At 38.4% G+C, this 19154-nt stretch overlaps 1 protein-coding gene across 4 annotated transcripts in view; it reads left to right on the top strand.

The window, feature by feature from the left end:
* The window catches only part of VTI1A (vesicle transport through interaction with t-SNAREs 1A), a 367819-nt gene that overhangs the window by 200111 nt on the left and 148554 nt on the right, over positions 1-19154 (top strand). For 3 of the 4 annotated variants that reach the window (XM_025395799.1, XM_025395801.1, XM_025395800.1), the window contains 2 exons: positions 17780-17850; positions 18503-18564. In XM_025395799.1, the coding sequence (XP_025251584.1) occupies positions 17780-17850; positions 18503-18564 (133 nt within the window). Of the gene's footprint in view, positions 1-17779; positions 17851-18502; positions 18576-19154 lie in introns of all 4 variants that reach the window. The other variant, XM_025395802.1, reaches the window with a different exon arrangement.

Raw genomic sequence — 19154 nt, forward strand, 5'->3', positions numbered from 1 at the left:
CTGTACAAAAATATTTTCTTTCTTTATAGAGCTCATTCTATGAGCTTCTATCTTTAATTTTTTTTTCCTTTTGTACTTTTTAAACTTTTTTGTTAAAAACTAAGACACAAACACACACATTAGCCTAGGCCTACACAGGGTCAGGATCATCAGTATCACTGTCTTCCACCCGCACATCTTGTCCCACTAGAAGATCTGCAGGGCCAATAACATGCTTGGAGCTGTCATCTCCTATGATAACACTGCCTTCTTCTGGAATACCTCCTGAAGGACCTGCCTGAGGCTGTTCTACTCTTCATGTTTTTTTTTTTTAAAATAAGTGGAAGGAGTACACTCAAAAATAACGATAAAAGCTATAGTATAGTAAATTCAAAAACCAATAACATAGTTGTTTATTATGTTATCCAGTATTATGTACTGTGCATAAGTGTATGTGCTATACTTTTATATGACTCGCAGTGCAGTAACTTTGTTTACACCAGCATCACCACAAACATGACATGAGTAATGCATTGTGCTACAATGTTCAACAGCTACAATGTCACTAGGGATAGGAATTTTCAGCTCTATTATAATCTCTTTAGGCCACCATCCTATACCTAGTCCCTCGTTGACCAAAACATTGTTATGCAATGCATGACCGTATGTCCTCTCAGTGAAGAGTTTTCAAATTAAAAGTACTCTTACTGTTTCTTGCAGTTTGATGTACATTAAATACATAAAAGGTATTTTCTCATGTTTCTGCTAAGCTTGACTTTCTAACCTAGGATTCATACTATTCTCATCTGTTTATATGACTAATTGCTTTGATGAGTTAAATTAGTTATTTTTCACAGTCTTTATTTTATAAATTACTTCTTTGATTTGAAGAGGTTATTGTTTCTCCTCTTCATATTGAACAATTATAAGTAATGCTGTGCAGCTCAACCAACATTTAAGGCCACCTAATCTGTTATATCCAGCTGCTGTTGGGATGATGTCCTTCTTGGCCCTAGAAAGTCAGCAAGGGGAACATTCCTGACTTCAGCACTTCCTTCTTGCTTCAGTGACCTATTAGATGGTTTTTACATGATATTTTAAATATGACAAAATAGTTTATAATATCTCAATGTCTTAATTGGTAGAAAAATATTGGCATTGTCTCTCTTAGTGGAATAACCCTTCTTCTTTTTTTTTTTTTTTTTTTTTTTGAGATGGAGTTTCGCTCTCGTTGCCCAGGCTGGAGTACAGTGGTGCGATCTCGACTCACCACAACTTCCACCTCCCCAGGTTCAAGTGATTCTTCTGCCTCAGCCTCCTGAGTAGATGGGATTACAGACATGCACTCAGCTAATTTTTATATTTTTAGTAGAGAGAGGGTTTCACCATGTTGGCCAAGATGGTCTCAATCTCTTGACCTTGTGATCCGCCCACCTCGGCCTTCCAAAGTGCTGGGATTACAGCCGTGAGCCACCGTGCCCGGCCTGGAATAGCCCTCCTTATAGTTGATGATTCCAGCCTTTGTTAGCTGAAACTAATGTCCACATTAAAATACAATAATGGTAGTAATAATTATTTTTTAGAACTGTGAGTGTACACTTTCGGTGTGTCAAGGAGGAAATGAATGGGCTTTGAATACCAGGTTACCTTCTTACTTCCAAGGATAGTTCCTCCAGGAAAGAAAAGGTTGAAATAGAGAGATGGGAAAGTCCACTTCATGCAAGTCTGTTTTATCAAAGGAAAAGTTTTAGCCAAAGGGCTACTACTTGGTATATTTCTGCAAACTTCCCCAGAACATTAGCCTCAGCCAGAAATAGAAAGGAACACAGTCCTCTGATTGATCTTTTACCACTTAGAAATTGTCATGACTCCTAACAGGATGTTTAGAGTAGAGTATGGTTGAATATTTGGAATTCTATAGCGATGGAGATTTCTTTCCTTCAGGTGAAAAAAAGAAAAAAACAGGCAAAGAAAAAACAACTCTTTGAGTCAAAGACAATGTAAAGGGATGGAAGTATGGTTGCAGCAGTGCTTAGTTAGAACAATGTCTAAACTTCAGCGTAGACAAGCCCTGAGTGAAATCAAAGCCTCCCACTGCCATAACACCATGAAGATTTTCACAAGGTGACGCAGATAAATGGATGGGGAAAACAAACCAGAGCAGACACTTCAGTCCTCAGAAATGAGTGTCCTTCCCATTGGCTGTCACCGACCGTCTCAGTGAGTATGCAGTTGCTGTGTGTCTCACAAAAAACAAAATGCACAAAATCCTGGAAAGGGAATTGAGGACTCTGAGGGCAGCACAAAGAGTTAGAGCCAGTTGTGGAGGCTCACGCCTGTAATCCCAGCCCTTTGGGAGGCCAAGGCAAAAAAGTTGCTTGAGCCCAGGAGTTTGAGACCAGCCTGGGCAACATGATGAAACTCCATCTCTACAAAACATTTTTTTAAAAAAGTAGCCAGACATGGTGGCATTCACTTGTGGTCCCAGCTACTCAGGAGGCTGAGATGGGATGATTGCTTGAGCCCAGGAGGTCAAGGTTGCAGTGAGTCATGTTCATGCCACTGCACTTTAGCCTGGGCAACAGAGTGAGACCCTGTCTCAAAAAAAAAAATAATAATAATAAATAATAGGCCCACTGGGCGTAGGAGGCAGACCATGATGTGTCTGTTACGCCCTACAAGACTCCCCTTGCTTTTCTTTCATTGAAGTAGTGTTACCGGTGGAGGGTGTCCAGGTTCTTGGCATCTTGAACAAAGAATTGGACAAAATGCACAAACAAAACAAGGAAAGATTTAAGCAACAAAAGCAGAGATTTATTGAAAATGAAAGTACACTCCACAGGTTGGGGGCGACCTGAGCATAGGGGCTCAAGAGCCCCATTACAGAATGTTCTGGGGTTTAAATACCCTCTAGAGGTTTCCATTTGTTACTTGGTGTACGTCCTCTGTAAATGAAGAGGATAAAGTCCAGTTACAAAGTCATTTACTCAACGTACACCCTATGTAAATGGAGAGGATATTTTCTGTCCTAGCTGAAGTGTTTCCATTTGATTTGGTTCTAGGAAGTCAGTGAGAATCGGCCTTATGTTCCCTGCCTCCAGACCCTATTCTCCTGCCTCAGTAAGGGGGAATTTTTTTCATTTTGCTTTGTATTCTTGTCCTTTTATTTGATTGATGGCATTCAAAGAGTCATATAATGTCTAGCTTCCTTCTTTGGCATGTGTTTGTGCAAAGTATAGCTCCGAATTGCACAACCAGAATGCCCATGACATTGGCCACCTATGTGCTGGGGAAGGCACAGTGCACAACAGTGGCCATGTCATCAGCTTAGGGATCAATATGGCTTGGGTCTTGAATACTGGCCAACCTTGGGCAAATTACTTAACTTCTCTGAGCCTCAGATTCCTTGTCTTTAAATGGGATTAATAATAATCGACTTCATGTGGTGGTTATGAAGATTAAATGCAGTATCCATTAAGTGCTTAGCACAGTTGCTAGTATAAAATGCAGCAGTCAATAAATAGTAGCCCAAAATAAAAACCTTTCCCTGGAGGGGAGCATTCATTGCAGTGTTTTATACACAGCCTGTAAGCAATAAACTTTTGTTGGATATATATTGAATGTATGCAGTCATTTTTTCATCCCCCAGGGTTTCAACCTACATGCTTGTTTCCCCCCCAAAAGAAGTCCCATCCCAACTTGTTAATACTCTTAGGAGGAAGTTTAGTAAAAGACTCAGTTTTAGTGGTTCCCTAATAAAATCTGTTCAGATATAATTAAAAATTCTTCCTATAATTATGCTAATAAGTTCAATATACAGCCTGGCTGATGAAGTCTAATAAATTCCCTATTGTATTTAGAAACAATGGTAGCTTTGTTTTATTCTGTGTTTTAGAGACTCCCAATGTCATAGTGCTTGCTAAGAAAAGCAAACAATAAGTAAACTTTTTTGTTGTTAGGAGTTTTACTAAAAGAAGTCTCTAAGTGCGTATTTGGTTATGTACTGTCCTTCTAAGGTCACACTAATACTTCAGTTTATAAAATGAATAATTTTTTAGTGTGCTTCACCTGACATTGACCAGCATTGCCATCTAATAAGCAAGATTTTCAAAATCCGTATTTACTAGCCTTTTCTATAATGTCATAAGGATAGCATAAATATTAAGAAACCTTATCTCGTTCTATTATTTTTTTTACGAGACAGTAATTTGAGTTCAGTTTAAATCCTTTACCACACATACATCTCAAATTTAGATATAATAATAAGATCACATCACCTTAAAACTCTGTCAGAATATACCCTACAGTCATCCATTCTTTTTCTTATACTTTTCTCCATTTATTCACTAGTTCCCTTGTCTTGAGTTTTGTTAGTTTCCACCTCTCAAAATGTCACTGTCTAAAAATACAAGTCTCTTCTACATTAAAGTTTTTGTCTGCCTCGTGATATAGCATAAATTCTCCCACTTCCTCTGTAAATTGCTGTGGCTTATGTGTGTGTGTGAATAAAACTTTATTTACAAAAACAGGCCATAGGCTGGATTTGGCTAAATTGCCCTAGCTCGCCAACCCTTACAGTGGTTCTCAAAACATAGTCTTAGGGAACCAGCATCACCAGCAGCATCTGGATACTTGTTAGAAATGCAGCTTCTTCCCTGCCACCCCCGACCCCCCCGACACACACATCTACTGAATTAGAAATTGTGGATTCAGGGCCCAGCAATCTGTGTTTTAACAGTCTCGCCCTTTCATTTATCCATTGATTTATGCATTATCCACTTCCACAAAAAAGATTTGAAGTATCTTACTATAGATAATCAGGTAGGTGTATCAAGAGCAGAAAAAATTAACCCAGATCAGAAGATAGAAACCAAGGAGTAAAGAGAAGGTGTGTGTATGTGTGGTGGGGTGGGGCAGGGGTGGCAGGGCTCCATGAAGACCTAGAGAAATGCTTTAACAATCAAGGATTAAACTCACCCAGGGCTTCCTAGGATTCAGACCAAACAAACATGTTGGATTGCATAGCTTGCCTCAGTCACTAGTACAAAATGAATTCTGCCCTGTACTGTCGAAATATATATATATATATATATATATATATATATATATATATATATATAAAATTATGAAGGGGAGGAAGTGTGATAGTGGTCTTTTAATAAGAAAGCTAAGAAATGTGATGAATCCTATTCTTGAAATCAGCCTAAAACTGTATTGATGTATTCCTTGTTTCATATTTTAAGTAAATCTTATGAGTACCAAAGGCCCAGAGCTAAAAGGGTAAAGATCTGTCCCAGGGCCAGGTATTTTGGACTAGAGAATGTTGAAGAATGAAGGCCTGTGGCCCATAAGAAGGAGTTTGACATGACTGACAGACATTTTTAAAGTGTGCATATCTGTGCCCCATATCTAGGGAATTAGCCTACAGTAAGGGGTGCACAACACTGTTTCTTAAAAGCTTCCTAGATGATTCTGGTGCGCACTAGCACATGAGAATCTTTGCCAGAGTCTGTGATCTTCAAATTTCAGTCATCTCACTCAGGCCTTTAAAGCAAATACACGCAGAAAATCCGAGAATGAGAGCACTAGCTGGAAGCTGAAAAGTGGAGAACTCCAAAAATTACCATTTGTCAATTGAGAAAAGGTCCCAGTGCCATAGATCCAGGAGAGCAAGTGGGTCTTATCCCCTGTGCCAACCCTGACCAGCTGGAGTTGACTGCCTGGGGTGTTTCGAGGAGAAGGTTTGTGGCAAGGTGTGTTCAGGGCACCACTGTGATTGATGGACTATACCTGCCAGCTGTTTGGTGGTTAGGAGCTGTGGCATGTACGGCATGTGTTTGTTGACCTTATTCTCAGGGTTAGATAAATGAATAGAAGAAATAACATTTTGTTGAAAAATTCAGTAAACTGACTTACTTATCTCTCTGAATTTTTCTTCCCAAACTTTTTTTTTTTTTTTTTTTAAATCAGAGTCTTTCTCTGTCATCCAGGCTGGTCTGGAACCCTTGGGCTCAAGCAATCCTCCTGCCTCAGCCTCCTGAGTTACTGGAGATACAAGAGCATACCATATCCAGATAATTTTTTTTTCTTTTTTCTTTTCTTTTCTTTTTTTTTTTTTTTTGAGAGACAAGGTTTCCCTGCATTGCCCAGGCTCATCTCAAACTCCTGGGCTCAAGTGATCCTTGATCTGCCTCGGCCTCCCAAAGTGCTGGGATTATAGGCTACCACACCCAGCCTACAAACTTTATTTCTCGAATTTTAAGCCAGCTTTAATGTCAGTCTTCTCACTTCCTCAATTTTCCCTTCTCATGATTTCCTGCAGGATATTTCTTGAAACTTGATCATCCTTGATGTGGTTTGGATCTTTGTCCCCACAAAATCTCATGCCCAAATGCTAATCCTCTGAGTTAGAGGTGGGCCCTGGTGGGAGGTGATTGGATCATGGGGGTGGTTTCTCATGGTTTAGTGCCATCCCCTCAATGCCGTTCTCGTGATAGCAAGGGAGTTAGTTATTGTGAGATCAGGTTGTTTAAAAGTGGGTAGCACCTTCCCCTCACTCTCTTGGTCCTGCTCCTGCCGTGTTAAGCCAGGCCCACCTCCCCTCTTCGCTTTCCGCCATGACTGAAAGTTCCCTGAGGCCTCCCTGGAAGCAGAAGCCACTATGCTTCCTGTACAGCCTGCAGAACCGTGAGACAGTTAAACCCCTTTTGTGGCTCGGGTTTATTTTACAGGAATGTGAGAACGGACTAATGCAATCCTTTAGGTAAAAACGTTGTATTTCTCACAGCTCAAATATAGCAGCATGTATGTGTAAGGCCTGTTCCCTTCCTGTATGCATTGTCCTCTATTTTTCAGGTTTAATAACTTTACTTTTTCCATTTATTCAATATATCTATACTTTCTTCCCCTATTTTAGCCTAGGTATCTTCTTTCTTTCTGTGTGCTCAGAAGAGTCAAGATATATAAAAATACTATATAAAACATAACATTTTAAATTTATGAGTCAGTGTAAACATTTGTCCAGGCTTTGAGTTGGGATACATATTAGGTTTTTTTTAAAAAATAAGAGGTATAAGAAGACAGTAACTTCTTCCAGATGAGTTCTAAATATTTTGTATGAATCAAAAATAACTCTTTGCCACCCCCTACCTCACACATATATAATGTACAAAAATTAAATCAAAATGGATCAAAGACCCAAGTCTCAGAACTAAAACTATAAAACTCTTAGAAGAAAATATAGGGACAAATCTTCATGGCGTGAAGTTGGCAATGCATTCTTAGGTATGACAGCGAAAGCACAAGCAACAGAAGAAAAAATCAGATTAGACTTTATGAAAGTTAAAAACTTTTATGTATCAAAGAACACTATATATTGTGTGTGTGTGTGTGTATATATATATATACACACACACATATATGTATGCCTTAAAACGGAACAACAAAAAGATGTGTAGTATTAGGATGCCTTGTCCTCCACATTGTTATGCATGTTTGTTTTCTTTTTAATTTGTTTTTGTTGTTGTTAATGCAAAGATCAAAGGCCTAGGAGTCGGGAGACTTAGGATCATGGTTGCAGCTCTGCAGGTAATGAGCAGCATGATCTGGGTGATCTTGGAGACCTCCACCTCCCAACTTCCCACATTCTAGTTTGCTCATTTGCTCAATTACTTTATTTATTTATTTATTTTTTCCAAGAGACAGGGTCTAACTCTGTCACCCACGCTGGAGTGCAGTGGCTCGGTCATAGCTCGCTGCAGCCTCAATCTCCTGACCTCAAGTGATCCTCCCACCTTAGCCTAACAAGTAGCTGATACCACAGGCATGCCCCACCACGCCCGGCTACTTTTTGCTTTTTTAAGAGATGGTGATCTCACTGTGTTGCCCAGGATGGTCTCAATCTCCTGGCCTCAAGTGATCCTCCCAGCTCAGCCTCCCAAAGCACTGGTATTACAAGCATGAGCCACCACGCCCAGCTCATTTACACCATTACTTTTACAGCCCACATTTGTTCTAAAAGTCTTTGATTCTATTGTTATAAATTTTTAAAGAACTTGACCATATTTTTAAGTTGAGTGGTTCCAATGAACAAAAATTTCCAAAGCACCTGCATATGTCCTATACTGCCTCTTAAAATGCGGCGTATACTGAGAGGAATGAGACATGGCCTCGTCTTTAAAGCCATTTACAGTATATTAGAGAAGAATATATAAGCAAGGAGTTACAAATGTCTATTCCTACGACAGCCAAGCAGGGAACAGAAATGAGTGAAACAGGCCAGTAGGGAGGTGGCAAACTGGATAGTACCTGGCTCTTCTAAAGAGAGAAGCTGTAACTCAGTTCCAGCCTATGTTTACCGAGTGGGAATGGGGACTCAGTGTTGCCAGATATTCCAAACTTCAAAAGAAACTAGAAGTTTATCATTTTATATGAAACCTGCTGTTTAAAAAAATTTTTTGCTGTGATTGCCAGCTGGTTCAAAAATGCTTAAAATAGTCTTTCATAAAAGCGAAAGATGTTTGCTAGCCACTTAAGTCCTGTGGTCCACCCAATAGTGACTTCTCAAACATATAATTAAAATGCTATACATTTAGTGATAGCAATGTGTGCAGAGTTCACAAAGAGTACAAATAGTGATTAACTCGGCTCAGAATGATTTCTAAAAAGGCTTTCTAATTACTTTCTAGTCACTTCTCAATTCTTTAAGCACTTTTTGTTTTTTTAGAATGAGTAATTCATTTACCCTGGAGAGCTGGATGACGCTGAACACGTCTCCCTTGTCTGTTAAGTAAATACATGTTTGGTAAATTCCACAAGTGAGCCTTTGGAATGTGTTTTGACAGTTTTGCCCATTCAGGTTTTCTGCTGCTTCATCTCCTGGCTTTTTTTTACAGGCTTTATTGAATTGTGAAAAAGGGATGTCCTTCCTGCTGCTCAAGTCTCATTTTATAGAATAGAATGGATTCATTCTCGTTTTTGAATGGAGCTATAATTAACATGGTTCCTTTTGTTTAACAACCTCAATTTACATAGTACCTGCTCATTCCGAAGCGTCATTATTGCTAGCACAGCTTCATTGACTGATGTCTGAGGGCTCTGGGAATAGTGTTTGTTAATTATCTGCAACAAACCAGGTAACTAAGGGGAGGTTCTGCTACTATGACTTTGATGAAAGTAGCACTGATGATTTTTTTAATTGCTTAATGATAGATTTGATCATCTTAAAACAAAATAGAACACATACTCAGCTACTGAGAAGGTAGTGTTAAATCGTAATTGCTTATACACACACACGCGCGCGCGCACACACACACGCGGGCGTAGGCCCTGCATGGTCTTTTGCTGTATTTCTTTAAGAATGTATTAAGTTTACCTTCAGTCGATATGAATGTGTAATTTTTTTAATAATGTCATCATCAAAGTGCCTGTAAATATTTTATAGTACATAGTAAATGCTAATGTCCTCAGAGGCCAAGCAGTACTGTATGAAGCAGTCTAATGTTGGGGACTTAGGCAAAATGGAAACAATATGATCTGCTTAAAAGCATTGAAGTTTCTATTGTTGTGGGTTTTTTAAAACGTTGTTCTTGGGGCCGGATGGGAACACATCTCTGGGCCTAATTTGGCCCCGTGCTCTAGTTTCTCATGTGCTCTCTGGAGAAAAGGAGGCATTCAGTGTTTAGAGTGACTGAATTCTAATTTGTTATCGTTGTTGTTGTTGTCGAGACAGAGTCTCACTCTGTTACCCAGGCTGGAGTAACAGAGTGTTACCCAGGCTGGAGTGCAGTGGCACGATCTCGGCACACTATAACCTCTGCCTTCCGGGTTCAAGCGATTCTCCTGCCTCAGCCTCCCAAGTAGCTGGAACTACAGGCACGTGCCACCATGCCCAGCTGATTTTTGTGTTTTTGCTAGAGACGGGGTTTCACCCTGTTGGCCAGGATGATCTCATTCTCTTGACCTCGTGATCCGCCCACCTCGGCCTCCCAAAGTGCTGGGATTACAGGCATGAGCCACCGCGCCCGGCCCAAGTTCTAATATTTTAAAGCCAAGGGGCACTAAAGATCAGCTAGTCTAAGATTCTCATTTTACATTTGAGGAAACTGAGGCCCAGAGAAAGGGAATGTTTTACCTAAATCAAACCCCAAGTGAATACTTCTTGATTTCTTTGAGTGTATCTTAAAGACAAGGGAATTTGGAGATCATTTTAGAGATGGTTGTATTTCTGCATTCTCCAATACAGTGACCACTAACCACGTGTAGGTACTGAGCACTTGAAATGTGGATAGTGCTACTGAGGAACTAAAGTCCATTTTATTTATTGAAGTTTAAATAGCCCCATGTGGCTAGTGGGTACAGTATTATATTGGAGAAAGAAACTCAGAAATTAAGCTTTTTATCCCTAATTTATTACAGCCTACCTTAAATCAATATGCTACTTTACATATAACTCAAGAGCCAGTCAACAGTATACTTCTGTTTACCTCCTCTTCATCTTTCGTGCTTTGGTTTTCATACATTTTGCTTCTGCATATGTTATCACTATTTTTATTTTAAACAGTTAATTACTTTGAAAGAATATAAGATAAAAATAAATGCTTTTATTTTTATTTTCTTATTTATTTATTTTTGAGACAGGGTCTCACTCTGTCACCCAGGCCGGAATGCAGTGGCACAATCTTGCCTTACTGCAACCTCCGCCTCCTGGGTTCAAGTGATTCTCCCACTTCAGCCTCCCAAGTAGCTGGGACTACAGGCATGTGCCACCACACACAGCTAAGGTTTTGTGCTTTTTGCTAGAGAACGGGTTTCACCAAGTTGGCCAGGCTGGTCTCGAACTCCTGACCTCAAGCGATCCACCCTCCTCGGCCTCCCAAAGTGCTGGGATTATAGGCATGTACCATCACCTGGCTAATTTTTGTATTTTTAGTAGAGATGGGGTTTTGCCATGTTGGCCAGGCTGATCTAGAACTCCTGGCCTCAATTGATTAACCCACCTCAATCTCCCAAAGTGCTGAGATTACAGGTGTGAGCCACCGCGCCTGGTCTGCTTTTATATTTATCCACAGATTTACCATTTCTGGTGTTCATCATTCTTTCTTGTACACCCAGGTTTCTATCTAGTGTCATTTCCCTTGAGCCTGAATAATTTCCCTTAATATAACCTGCAGTTTACTTCTGCTGGGTAATATTTTTTGCTTATCAAAGAATATCTTTATTTCACCTTAATTTTTGAAGGCTATTATTGCTGGATATGGAATCATCGAATGACTTTTTATTTTTTCTTTTAGCACCTTGGAATGTTGTTCCACTGTATGTTTGTATTGCTTCTGATGAAAATTGAGCCTTCATCCTTATTATTGTTTTCCTGAATGTGTCTTTTTTTCTGCTGTTAAGATTTTTTTTTTTTGAGAGGAAGTCTAGCTGTGTCACCCAGGCTGGAGTCAGTGGTGCAATCACAACTCACTGCAACCACCATCTCACAGGTTCAAGTAATTCTCCTGCCTCAGTCTCCCGAGTAGAGTCGCTGGGACTACAGGCACCCACCAACATGCCCAGCTAGTTTTTGTATTTTTAGTAGAGACAGGGTTTCACCTTGTTGGCTAGGCTGGTCTTGAACTCCTGACCTCAAGTGATCCACCTGCCTTGGCCTCCAAAAGTGCTGGGATTACAGGCATGAGCCACTGCACCCAGCCAAGATTGTAAATTTATCTTTAGTTTTCAGAAATTTGACTGTGACATGACTAGGTGTGGTTTTTATTTCTCTTGCTCAGAGGTTCTTAAACTTCTTTGATCTGTGGATCGGCTTTTTAAAAAACACAGATTGGAAAAGTTTGACTGTTAGTTCTTCAGATATTTATTCATAAATTTTTATGTCTCTAATAATCTCTTTTTCTTGTAGTCTAATAACATGTATGTAAGACCACTTGTTATAACCTCACAAGTTATTGATGCTGTGTTCATTTTTTAAAAATTTTTTTCCTCCTTCAGTTTGGATAATTTCTATTAACTATGTTCGTGTTCAGTGATCGTTTATTCTATAGTGAAGGATATTCTATTTGGTACACCTAGTGAATTAATTTCAAATGTTATATTTTTATTCTAAAATTTTATTTGGTTTCTTTTAGAGTTTCCATTTGTTTCTTGATAAACTCATATTTTCACCAATTATGTTTACCTATTCCTATAAATTATTTAACACAATTATAATAGTTCTAAAATCTTCGTCTGTTAACTGTAGTGACTAGGATCTATTGGTCTACTCATATAGGTGTATTTTCTCTTGATTATTCTTCTTTCCTGTTTTTTTTGCATGTCACAATTTTATAGTATTCCATACACTGTATAAAAAAAAACAAGGGAATCTGAAATATAACATCCTGGATTTGTTATATATACAAGATAACATTTTACTCTTATCTTGTATTTAGATAATAGAAGGATCTGATTCTCCCAAAACTTGAGTTGGTGCTGAGCTGAAGCTATAAGATTGGATTCATCCATGATTAGTGCACTTCCAACCTGTGTTCATGCTGCTTCTTACAAACAAACAAACAAACAAAACATATTGTCAGTGTTTGAGCTGGGAGTTGGTTGATCTGCAGTTTCAGATATTTTTTGGTTCACCTTTAGACTCAACTCTGACAGTGTCTTAAAATATAAGCGCACAAGAATGTGTGGGAATATGTGATTTCTCTTTACTGGCTAGCTCCACCTTTATTCCCTCTTATTTGGCAAATTTGAAGATTTGGGGAGAAATATCAGACCAAGCAATTTGTTTTTGTGTTTAGAGTTCATCTAGATTCCATTCTGTTTTGTAAGCCTACATCATCATTTAACATTTGACTGATTTCTCTCATCCCTATAAATTCTATCTATGGCAGGCTCATTCTCAGAGCAGGCACTTGCCTTATATCAAACTTGGTATCAAAGTTGCCATACCTGTTCGCTCATACACAAAGTACTTGTTTCTCTCTAGAATTCATCAGAGCTTCTTTGCATCTACTTACTTCCTCCAGAAAAGTTTAGTAATTATTTTGTCTGGGTTTTTCTTGTTTCCATGGGAATGGTCATTTGCATCTTTCTATGGCATCTTTCTACATTCTAACTGGAAGCAGAAGTTCCTCACATATCTTAGGTTGTCAAATAATGAAAGATGTTGAAAGAACTCTCTTTCCATTGTTGTATTTTTCCAGATATCAGGAATTCAAAAGGCTCTTCATGCCCAAGTAACATCAATACAGAGGATAACCTAGCTATTCAGGGCATGAGAGCAGAGTCAGTGCCCAGGAAGCTATGCTAAATGCCGAAGAGTGACTGATCCAACCACTCCGTGATCAGATCCCTCCTGAGAAAGCTGTATGTGAATCCCTCTGCTTCCTGAAGCAGCACGTTTTCTACCTTTATTAGATTCCGTGGCCAGAAGTTCCCAAGTCATGTCCAAGATTCAGCGCTCCAAATTGTGAGGACATATTACTTCAAGGTTTTTCATCTGGTTGGTGTTCTGCAATACACATATGAAAACACATGCTTCAGTATAGCTCTTTTGCAGAACTCCTGCACTTCACAAAAGTCCCTGTATGCAAACAATAGTTGTGTAAGTGTGAATGCCTTTTATCTGCTACTAAAATTGCTGGTGAAGTTTTCAAGTGCCGGAAGATACCCTTACCTTCTCTTAGTCCTTTAAAGAAGACCCAACTTGCTGTTTTCGCTTTTTAAAATAATTTGTTGGAAACCACATTCTTAACAAGGTTTATAAAAAGAAAATTAAATAAATATAGGTGTGCTGCGGAATAGTCACTGTCTTCTGGAGAGTGTCCTGCATTTTCCACAGTGACCACTTTTTAAAAATATTTTGAATGTATCAAATGGGACATTTCCTAGTGAATTAGATTTGAGGCTCCTTCCCTTTCAGCCAGTTTATAACATGATGTGAGCTTCAGTAAGTCCTAACTTCTTACAGAGGATATTTTAATCTGCTCACCTCAAAAATACAGGTCTTATAAGTTTTTTTTTTTAAAAAAAGGGGTTCATTCATATTAGTCTTATGTTACACTTATACTGTTGTTCAGATGGTATTATTATTTTATGAGTGGAGAGACATGATGCTTTCAGTGATACAAGTTCTTCAGACTAAGTCTTATTTTCATGATGTCAGGCCAGTCCTTCAGGAGATATCTTGCTAGATTTGAAGTTACCTGCTCCTTTCTCAATTTCTTTATGGGACAGGAAAGTATTCAGTGGCTATTGTGTATATCTTCCCAAAGATTGAAAAGCAAAGGAAATGTTAGCCAAAAACCCTTTTGCACATGTGTTTATCTATAAAAAGGGGCTATAGATCAAGGATATGATTGATTCTGGGTAACTGTAAAAACGAAAATTCATTTTATGTGTTTGAGAACTCTACTCCCAGGATGATTCCCAGGACCACTGTGGAAAGGAGAGAAGTGCAGGAAGGAGCTCTTCCTTCCAGGAATTCATTTATCATGCTCGTACTGACATGGAGAATTCCAGCATACACCGTCAGTTTTCATTGCCTTGTTATGCTTCCCATTGTTTCTTAATCTCAAGAAGACCCTCACAGTCAACAAGTACACTATTTATAAAATTTATGATTTCTCAAATTAGTTCAAGAGCAGCAGTATGGCTGTTCCATTCTTAAGGCACTATGGAAAGTAAAGAACTGAAAATTTAAATCTCACATCTGTCGTTGGCTTAGGCCTCTGAGCTTGTGTTCTTTCTATTACGGTGTTTTTGGTGAATGCTTACCTCTTCAGTTAAATTATTCAAGAAAAATAAACCTAACAGTGTTTCTAATTATTTAATGAAATAATCGCCAAACCAAAGATAGTCTGTATTAAAAATAATCCCTCTAATTCGTTGTCTTGATTTGTTTTGGTTCGACTAGAAGAGTGGGCCCCACAGTGGAAAAGAAAAACCACATAACTTTCTTTACATGAATTTTTTTTTTCATTCCATAATAGTTATCACTGTAATATATTTGGCCTGAAATTTTCTTTATTAGAGCATTAAAATGGAAGAGAGCAAGCAAGAAATGAAAAAAGAATTGTGTTTCCAACAGTGCATGGCATTTGGGTGTTAAGACCGGGATGCATACGCTCTTGCCAATATCTCTTCTCTTGCTAGATCGAGTTAGTACTTGGGATGCTGAGCTATGTCTGGGGAGGCAAGGAGATTGTGAGAGTGGTTTATAACTCCTGAAAAGACCCAGATCTTTACTTCTTCTTTGTTGATTCCTTCAGTAGCAGACCATAGGTCCACTCAGAGTAGAGTTTTCTCCTCAGCGAACCTGATAGAATGATGAATCTATTACCTGCTTTCTGATGTCAGCTTCTCCAGTGCTACACTGGATGGACTTTAAGAGCAAGAATAGGTCACAAACCTGACACATACTTTAATTCTTTTATTTATTCATTCTTTCCACAGATACTTACTGGGGATACGATACTGGCCACAGACACAATAGTAATAACCTATTTCCTCTTCGTTTTAGATTACATGTTATAATACCATCAATCTGAACAGGAGAAAATATGATATAAATAGCATTTTGCTGAAATAATTGCAGTGTTCATGGTGCTCATATATGTTAAAGGTTTTAAGTGAAAAATGAATTATAATTGCTATATTATGTTGATAAAAGAAATCCAATGTAACAGTAATAACAGTATGACAAAATTGAATATTGTCGTGCAAGAAAAGAAAAAAATTCAACTTCAATTATTTCCTCCTTCTCCATTATTGATATCATCTTCCACTGCTGTGATGCTTCCACTGGGAGCCACATATCTTACCCAATTTTACCTTAAGGATAAATTGTATGGGGTTAATAATAAAGAGCTGAAATAAGTCTAAGAGGAGCTACTATACTGAGAAAGAATGTTAAAAATGTGTATGCTGTCAAAAATATATTTATGCTAGTGCATGTAACTGTTTCCTATGAGTTGGATTTTCTGTCATGAAAGGAATATGTGCCTTGAAACACAAACTCTTCTGATAACACTTGTCTGTAACTCTTCTGTAACACTTCTTTAACTGCTTAATCCTTACTGCTGGCATGGAAGCTCCATGCCATATCCCTGGCACCTGTACCTGGCACACAGTGGGGACTCAATGATTCTTTGTTGAATACTCTGAATCTTACATGCTATTTCATGACGTGCCTTTATATGGTACCCTATAGCTTCCACAACATTTTTACTTAGGCTATCTCGTTGGATCATAACATCAACTTGGTAAGAAAGGCAGGACAGATATTTTTTCCTGTGAATAAAATTGCAGCTCAAGTGGGCTACAGCAGGACTAAGATAGGAGAGTGGCAAAGTCATAATAGCCCATTGATGTTCTTGATTGAATGATGAAAAATCAATCATCATTCAATAAATGCTTATTATTGTTGTAGGCCAGTCACTGTGCTAAATATTGTAACTGAATTACCTTATTAAACTCTTACAACAAACTCATGATATAGTACTATTATTATTAATATTCCCATTTATGGATAAACTGAGGCACAATGAAGTTAGCCACACAGCTAGTAAGGGCCAGCACTGGGATTTTGGCTCAGGCAGTGTGAGTTCACAGCCAAAGCTCTCAATGTGGCCTAACTACTGCTCAACATTTTTAGGGTGTCCTTTAAAAAAAGCCTAGCAGTGTACATGTATGAGCCAAATAACTACCATGGTGACTTCTTACTGACTTCATTAAATTATTTGTTATTATTATAATAGGTGCTTGTTTGAATGCTTCCATATGTCTATAACCCAGAGATGATTGTTGTTATAGGTATGAGTAAAGAGACAATGCCAGAGGGAAAAGGAGAGAGAGATGTAGAACAAGGTAGTCAGATAGGTTGCCAAGATTATAAGAGAGGCATCCTTCTAGTATGGAATAAGGCACCTCCCAGGTAGTGGGGAATGAGTCTGAAAACGATTTATTCAAGGCAGCTGGTTATTTATGAGGTCAAGCCATACCTACTGTCTTCTAAAAGGGTCTGCAGATTGGAGAAGAGACTGCCTAGTGTCAACCAAATAAGATGATCATGGCACGGGAAAACCTCATTAAAACTCAGCAGTATGGCTTTTTAATGAATGTTCTAAATTGCCTATAACAGTATTAGGGTTTCAAAGTTCTGGGGTGAAAACACTGTCTCCAGCATGAGCTCTCTTCTACTACTTGAGAAGGAATGCACCTCACCTTGAGTTGACTCAAGTACCTACAGCTGCTGATAACACATTAAATGAGCCCTTGCCTTGAAGAGAGCAGAAGCCTAGAGACAGTTCACTACCAATAAGCATATGTAGGTGAGCGTATGAGGATTACTTGTGCAGGGCGAATACACTAAAATTAAAATGGTTCTAAATGGAGTCTGACATACATGTGCAAAATGAAAGGGGACAGGGAGAGCAGAATCATTAACATTACTTATAACCTGTAAAAACCAACAGCTAAATTCCATGATGACAAAATAGACTAATGGACATCAGATCTCCTCCACCTTTGCTGATATTTGCTGGAGTGGCCTGGGCAAGACATCATCTCTAAGTCATTATTCTCATGTTGGTTGTGTTCTATAGGTCAAATATCTAATTATACCTAAGATAAATAGACACATTTATCAAATACTGTTTATATTTTTCAAATACATGAATTGAAATACGTGTCTAATGTATAATGCATGCATGCTACTTTAACATTTTATGTCATTTGGGTACTCCTGAGAGTTATTCTCATGTGCACTCCGAGTCATTTTTCCTTACTCAGATTTTCTTTTCCATAGAGCAAATTGGTCAGGAGATGTTGGAAAACCTTAGTCATGACAGAGAAAAGATACAGCGAGCACGTGAAAGAGTAAGTACAAGTGATACAGTTTTTTTCACATATTCAGTCAATGAAGACATAAATGAAAGGCATTGGGACATAAACAGTAGCAATTAGGTAGTTATATGTATCTAAGGTGAAAGAGGGTGTAAGGTCTGTGGAAAGGAAAAGAAAGAGAGTGACATGGAGCGAAGAGCAGCTGACTCTATGTCCCCATCCCAGAATGCTCCCAGGTGGGTATTTTATTTACTTCTTATAGAGGAGAAGGTCACTGAGGGAGATTTTGGAGTATGTTCATCTTTTAGAGTGAAAACTATAGAATGACTGGTGGTCATCTTTTCTCAATTCATTTTATTTTTATGTTTTTAGGACTTTGCACATTCATAAGTTGGAGACGAATTACCAAATGTTTATGAAACTTTTTCAGCCTGTGCTTTGCTTTTCTATCCGGTTCTAGTATCCAGCTTAAAGCTCCCAAGATTACCTCTCATGTGTCATTCTCCAAATATAAGAATTTTCCATGTTTGTGTAGCTGTCAGAAATGTATTTGTTTTTGTATATGTGAACATTTTTATTGTTTGGATTTTCTACCATGAAATAAATTGTCACTTGCCATGCACTTTAGAAATAATCTAATTGCATGAACTTTTGTTTTGTTTTAACATTGCTGTTCTTCTTGTAGCTTCGGGAAACAGACGCTAATTTGGGAAAAAGCTCCAGGATTCTGACGGGGATGTTGCGAAGGTAAGAGCAAGGTAGGGACCCGTCTTTCTCTCTGTCTCTTTTTTAAAATATTATGTTTTCATTCAATTGCAACGGGGCATATTACATGCTTTTAAGCTTCTGCTCTTAGTGCCCTGTGTCAGGACCCGTTTGAAATAATAAAGCACTGATATTAACTCTTGTTTGGACAGGGACACATAGTAACACAGATTAGAGAGAAGGCTTGAGCTAGGGGGTAACCTGAAGCTATGGAAAAAATTAGGGTTAGACATGAAGTGTTTTTTCATAGCCTGAGGAGGGCCCCATGGCAGGAGCAGGCTGATTTTATTTTCTATTTTGATGGCCTCCTTCTTATGGAGGGAATGCAGACCTACCATTTTCAGGAGCACAGTTGCTGTTAGCTTTGCTCTGTGTTGCCTTGTTTTCATTTCTTTAAGTGACACTGTTTGGGGAAACATTTCTGTTTTATGTATACACTGAAAGATGATTTATAAAACGTCAAGATTATCTGAATAATATGTGCTAACAAACAAATGTTCATGTTTTATATGTGTAACTCAACCTTGATTGATGAAAAATATGCTAAATAGTATGAGAAAATAAATGAATGA

The sequence above is a fragment of the Theropithecus gelada genome, chromosome 9, assembly GCF_003255815.1.
Source record: "Theropithecus gelada isolate Dixy chromosome 9, Tgel_1.0, whole genome shotgun sequence".
Lineage (NCBI taxonomy): Eukaryota > Metazoa > Chordata > Mammalia > Primates > Cercopithecidae > Theropithecus > Theropithecus gelada.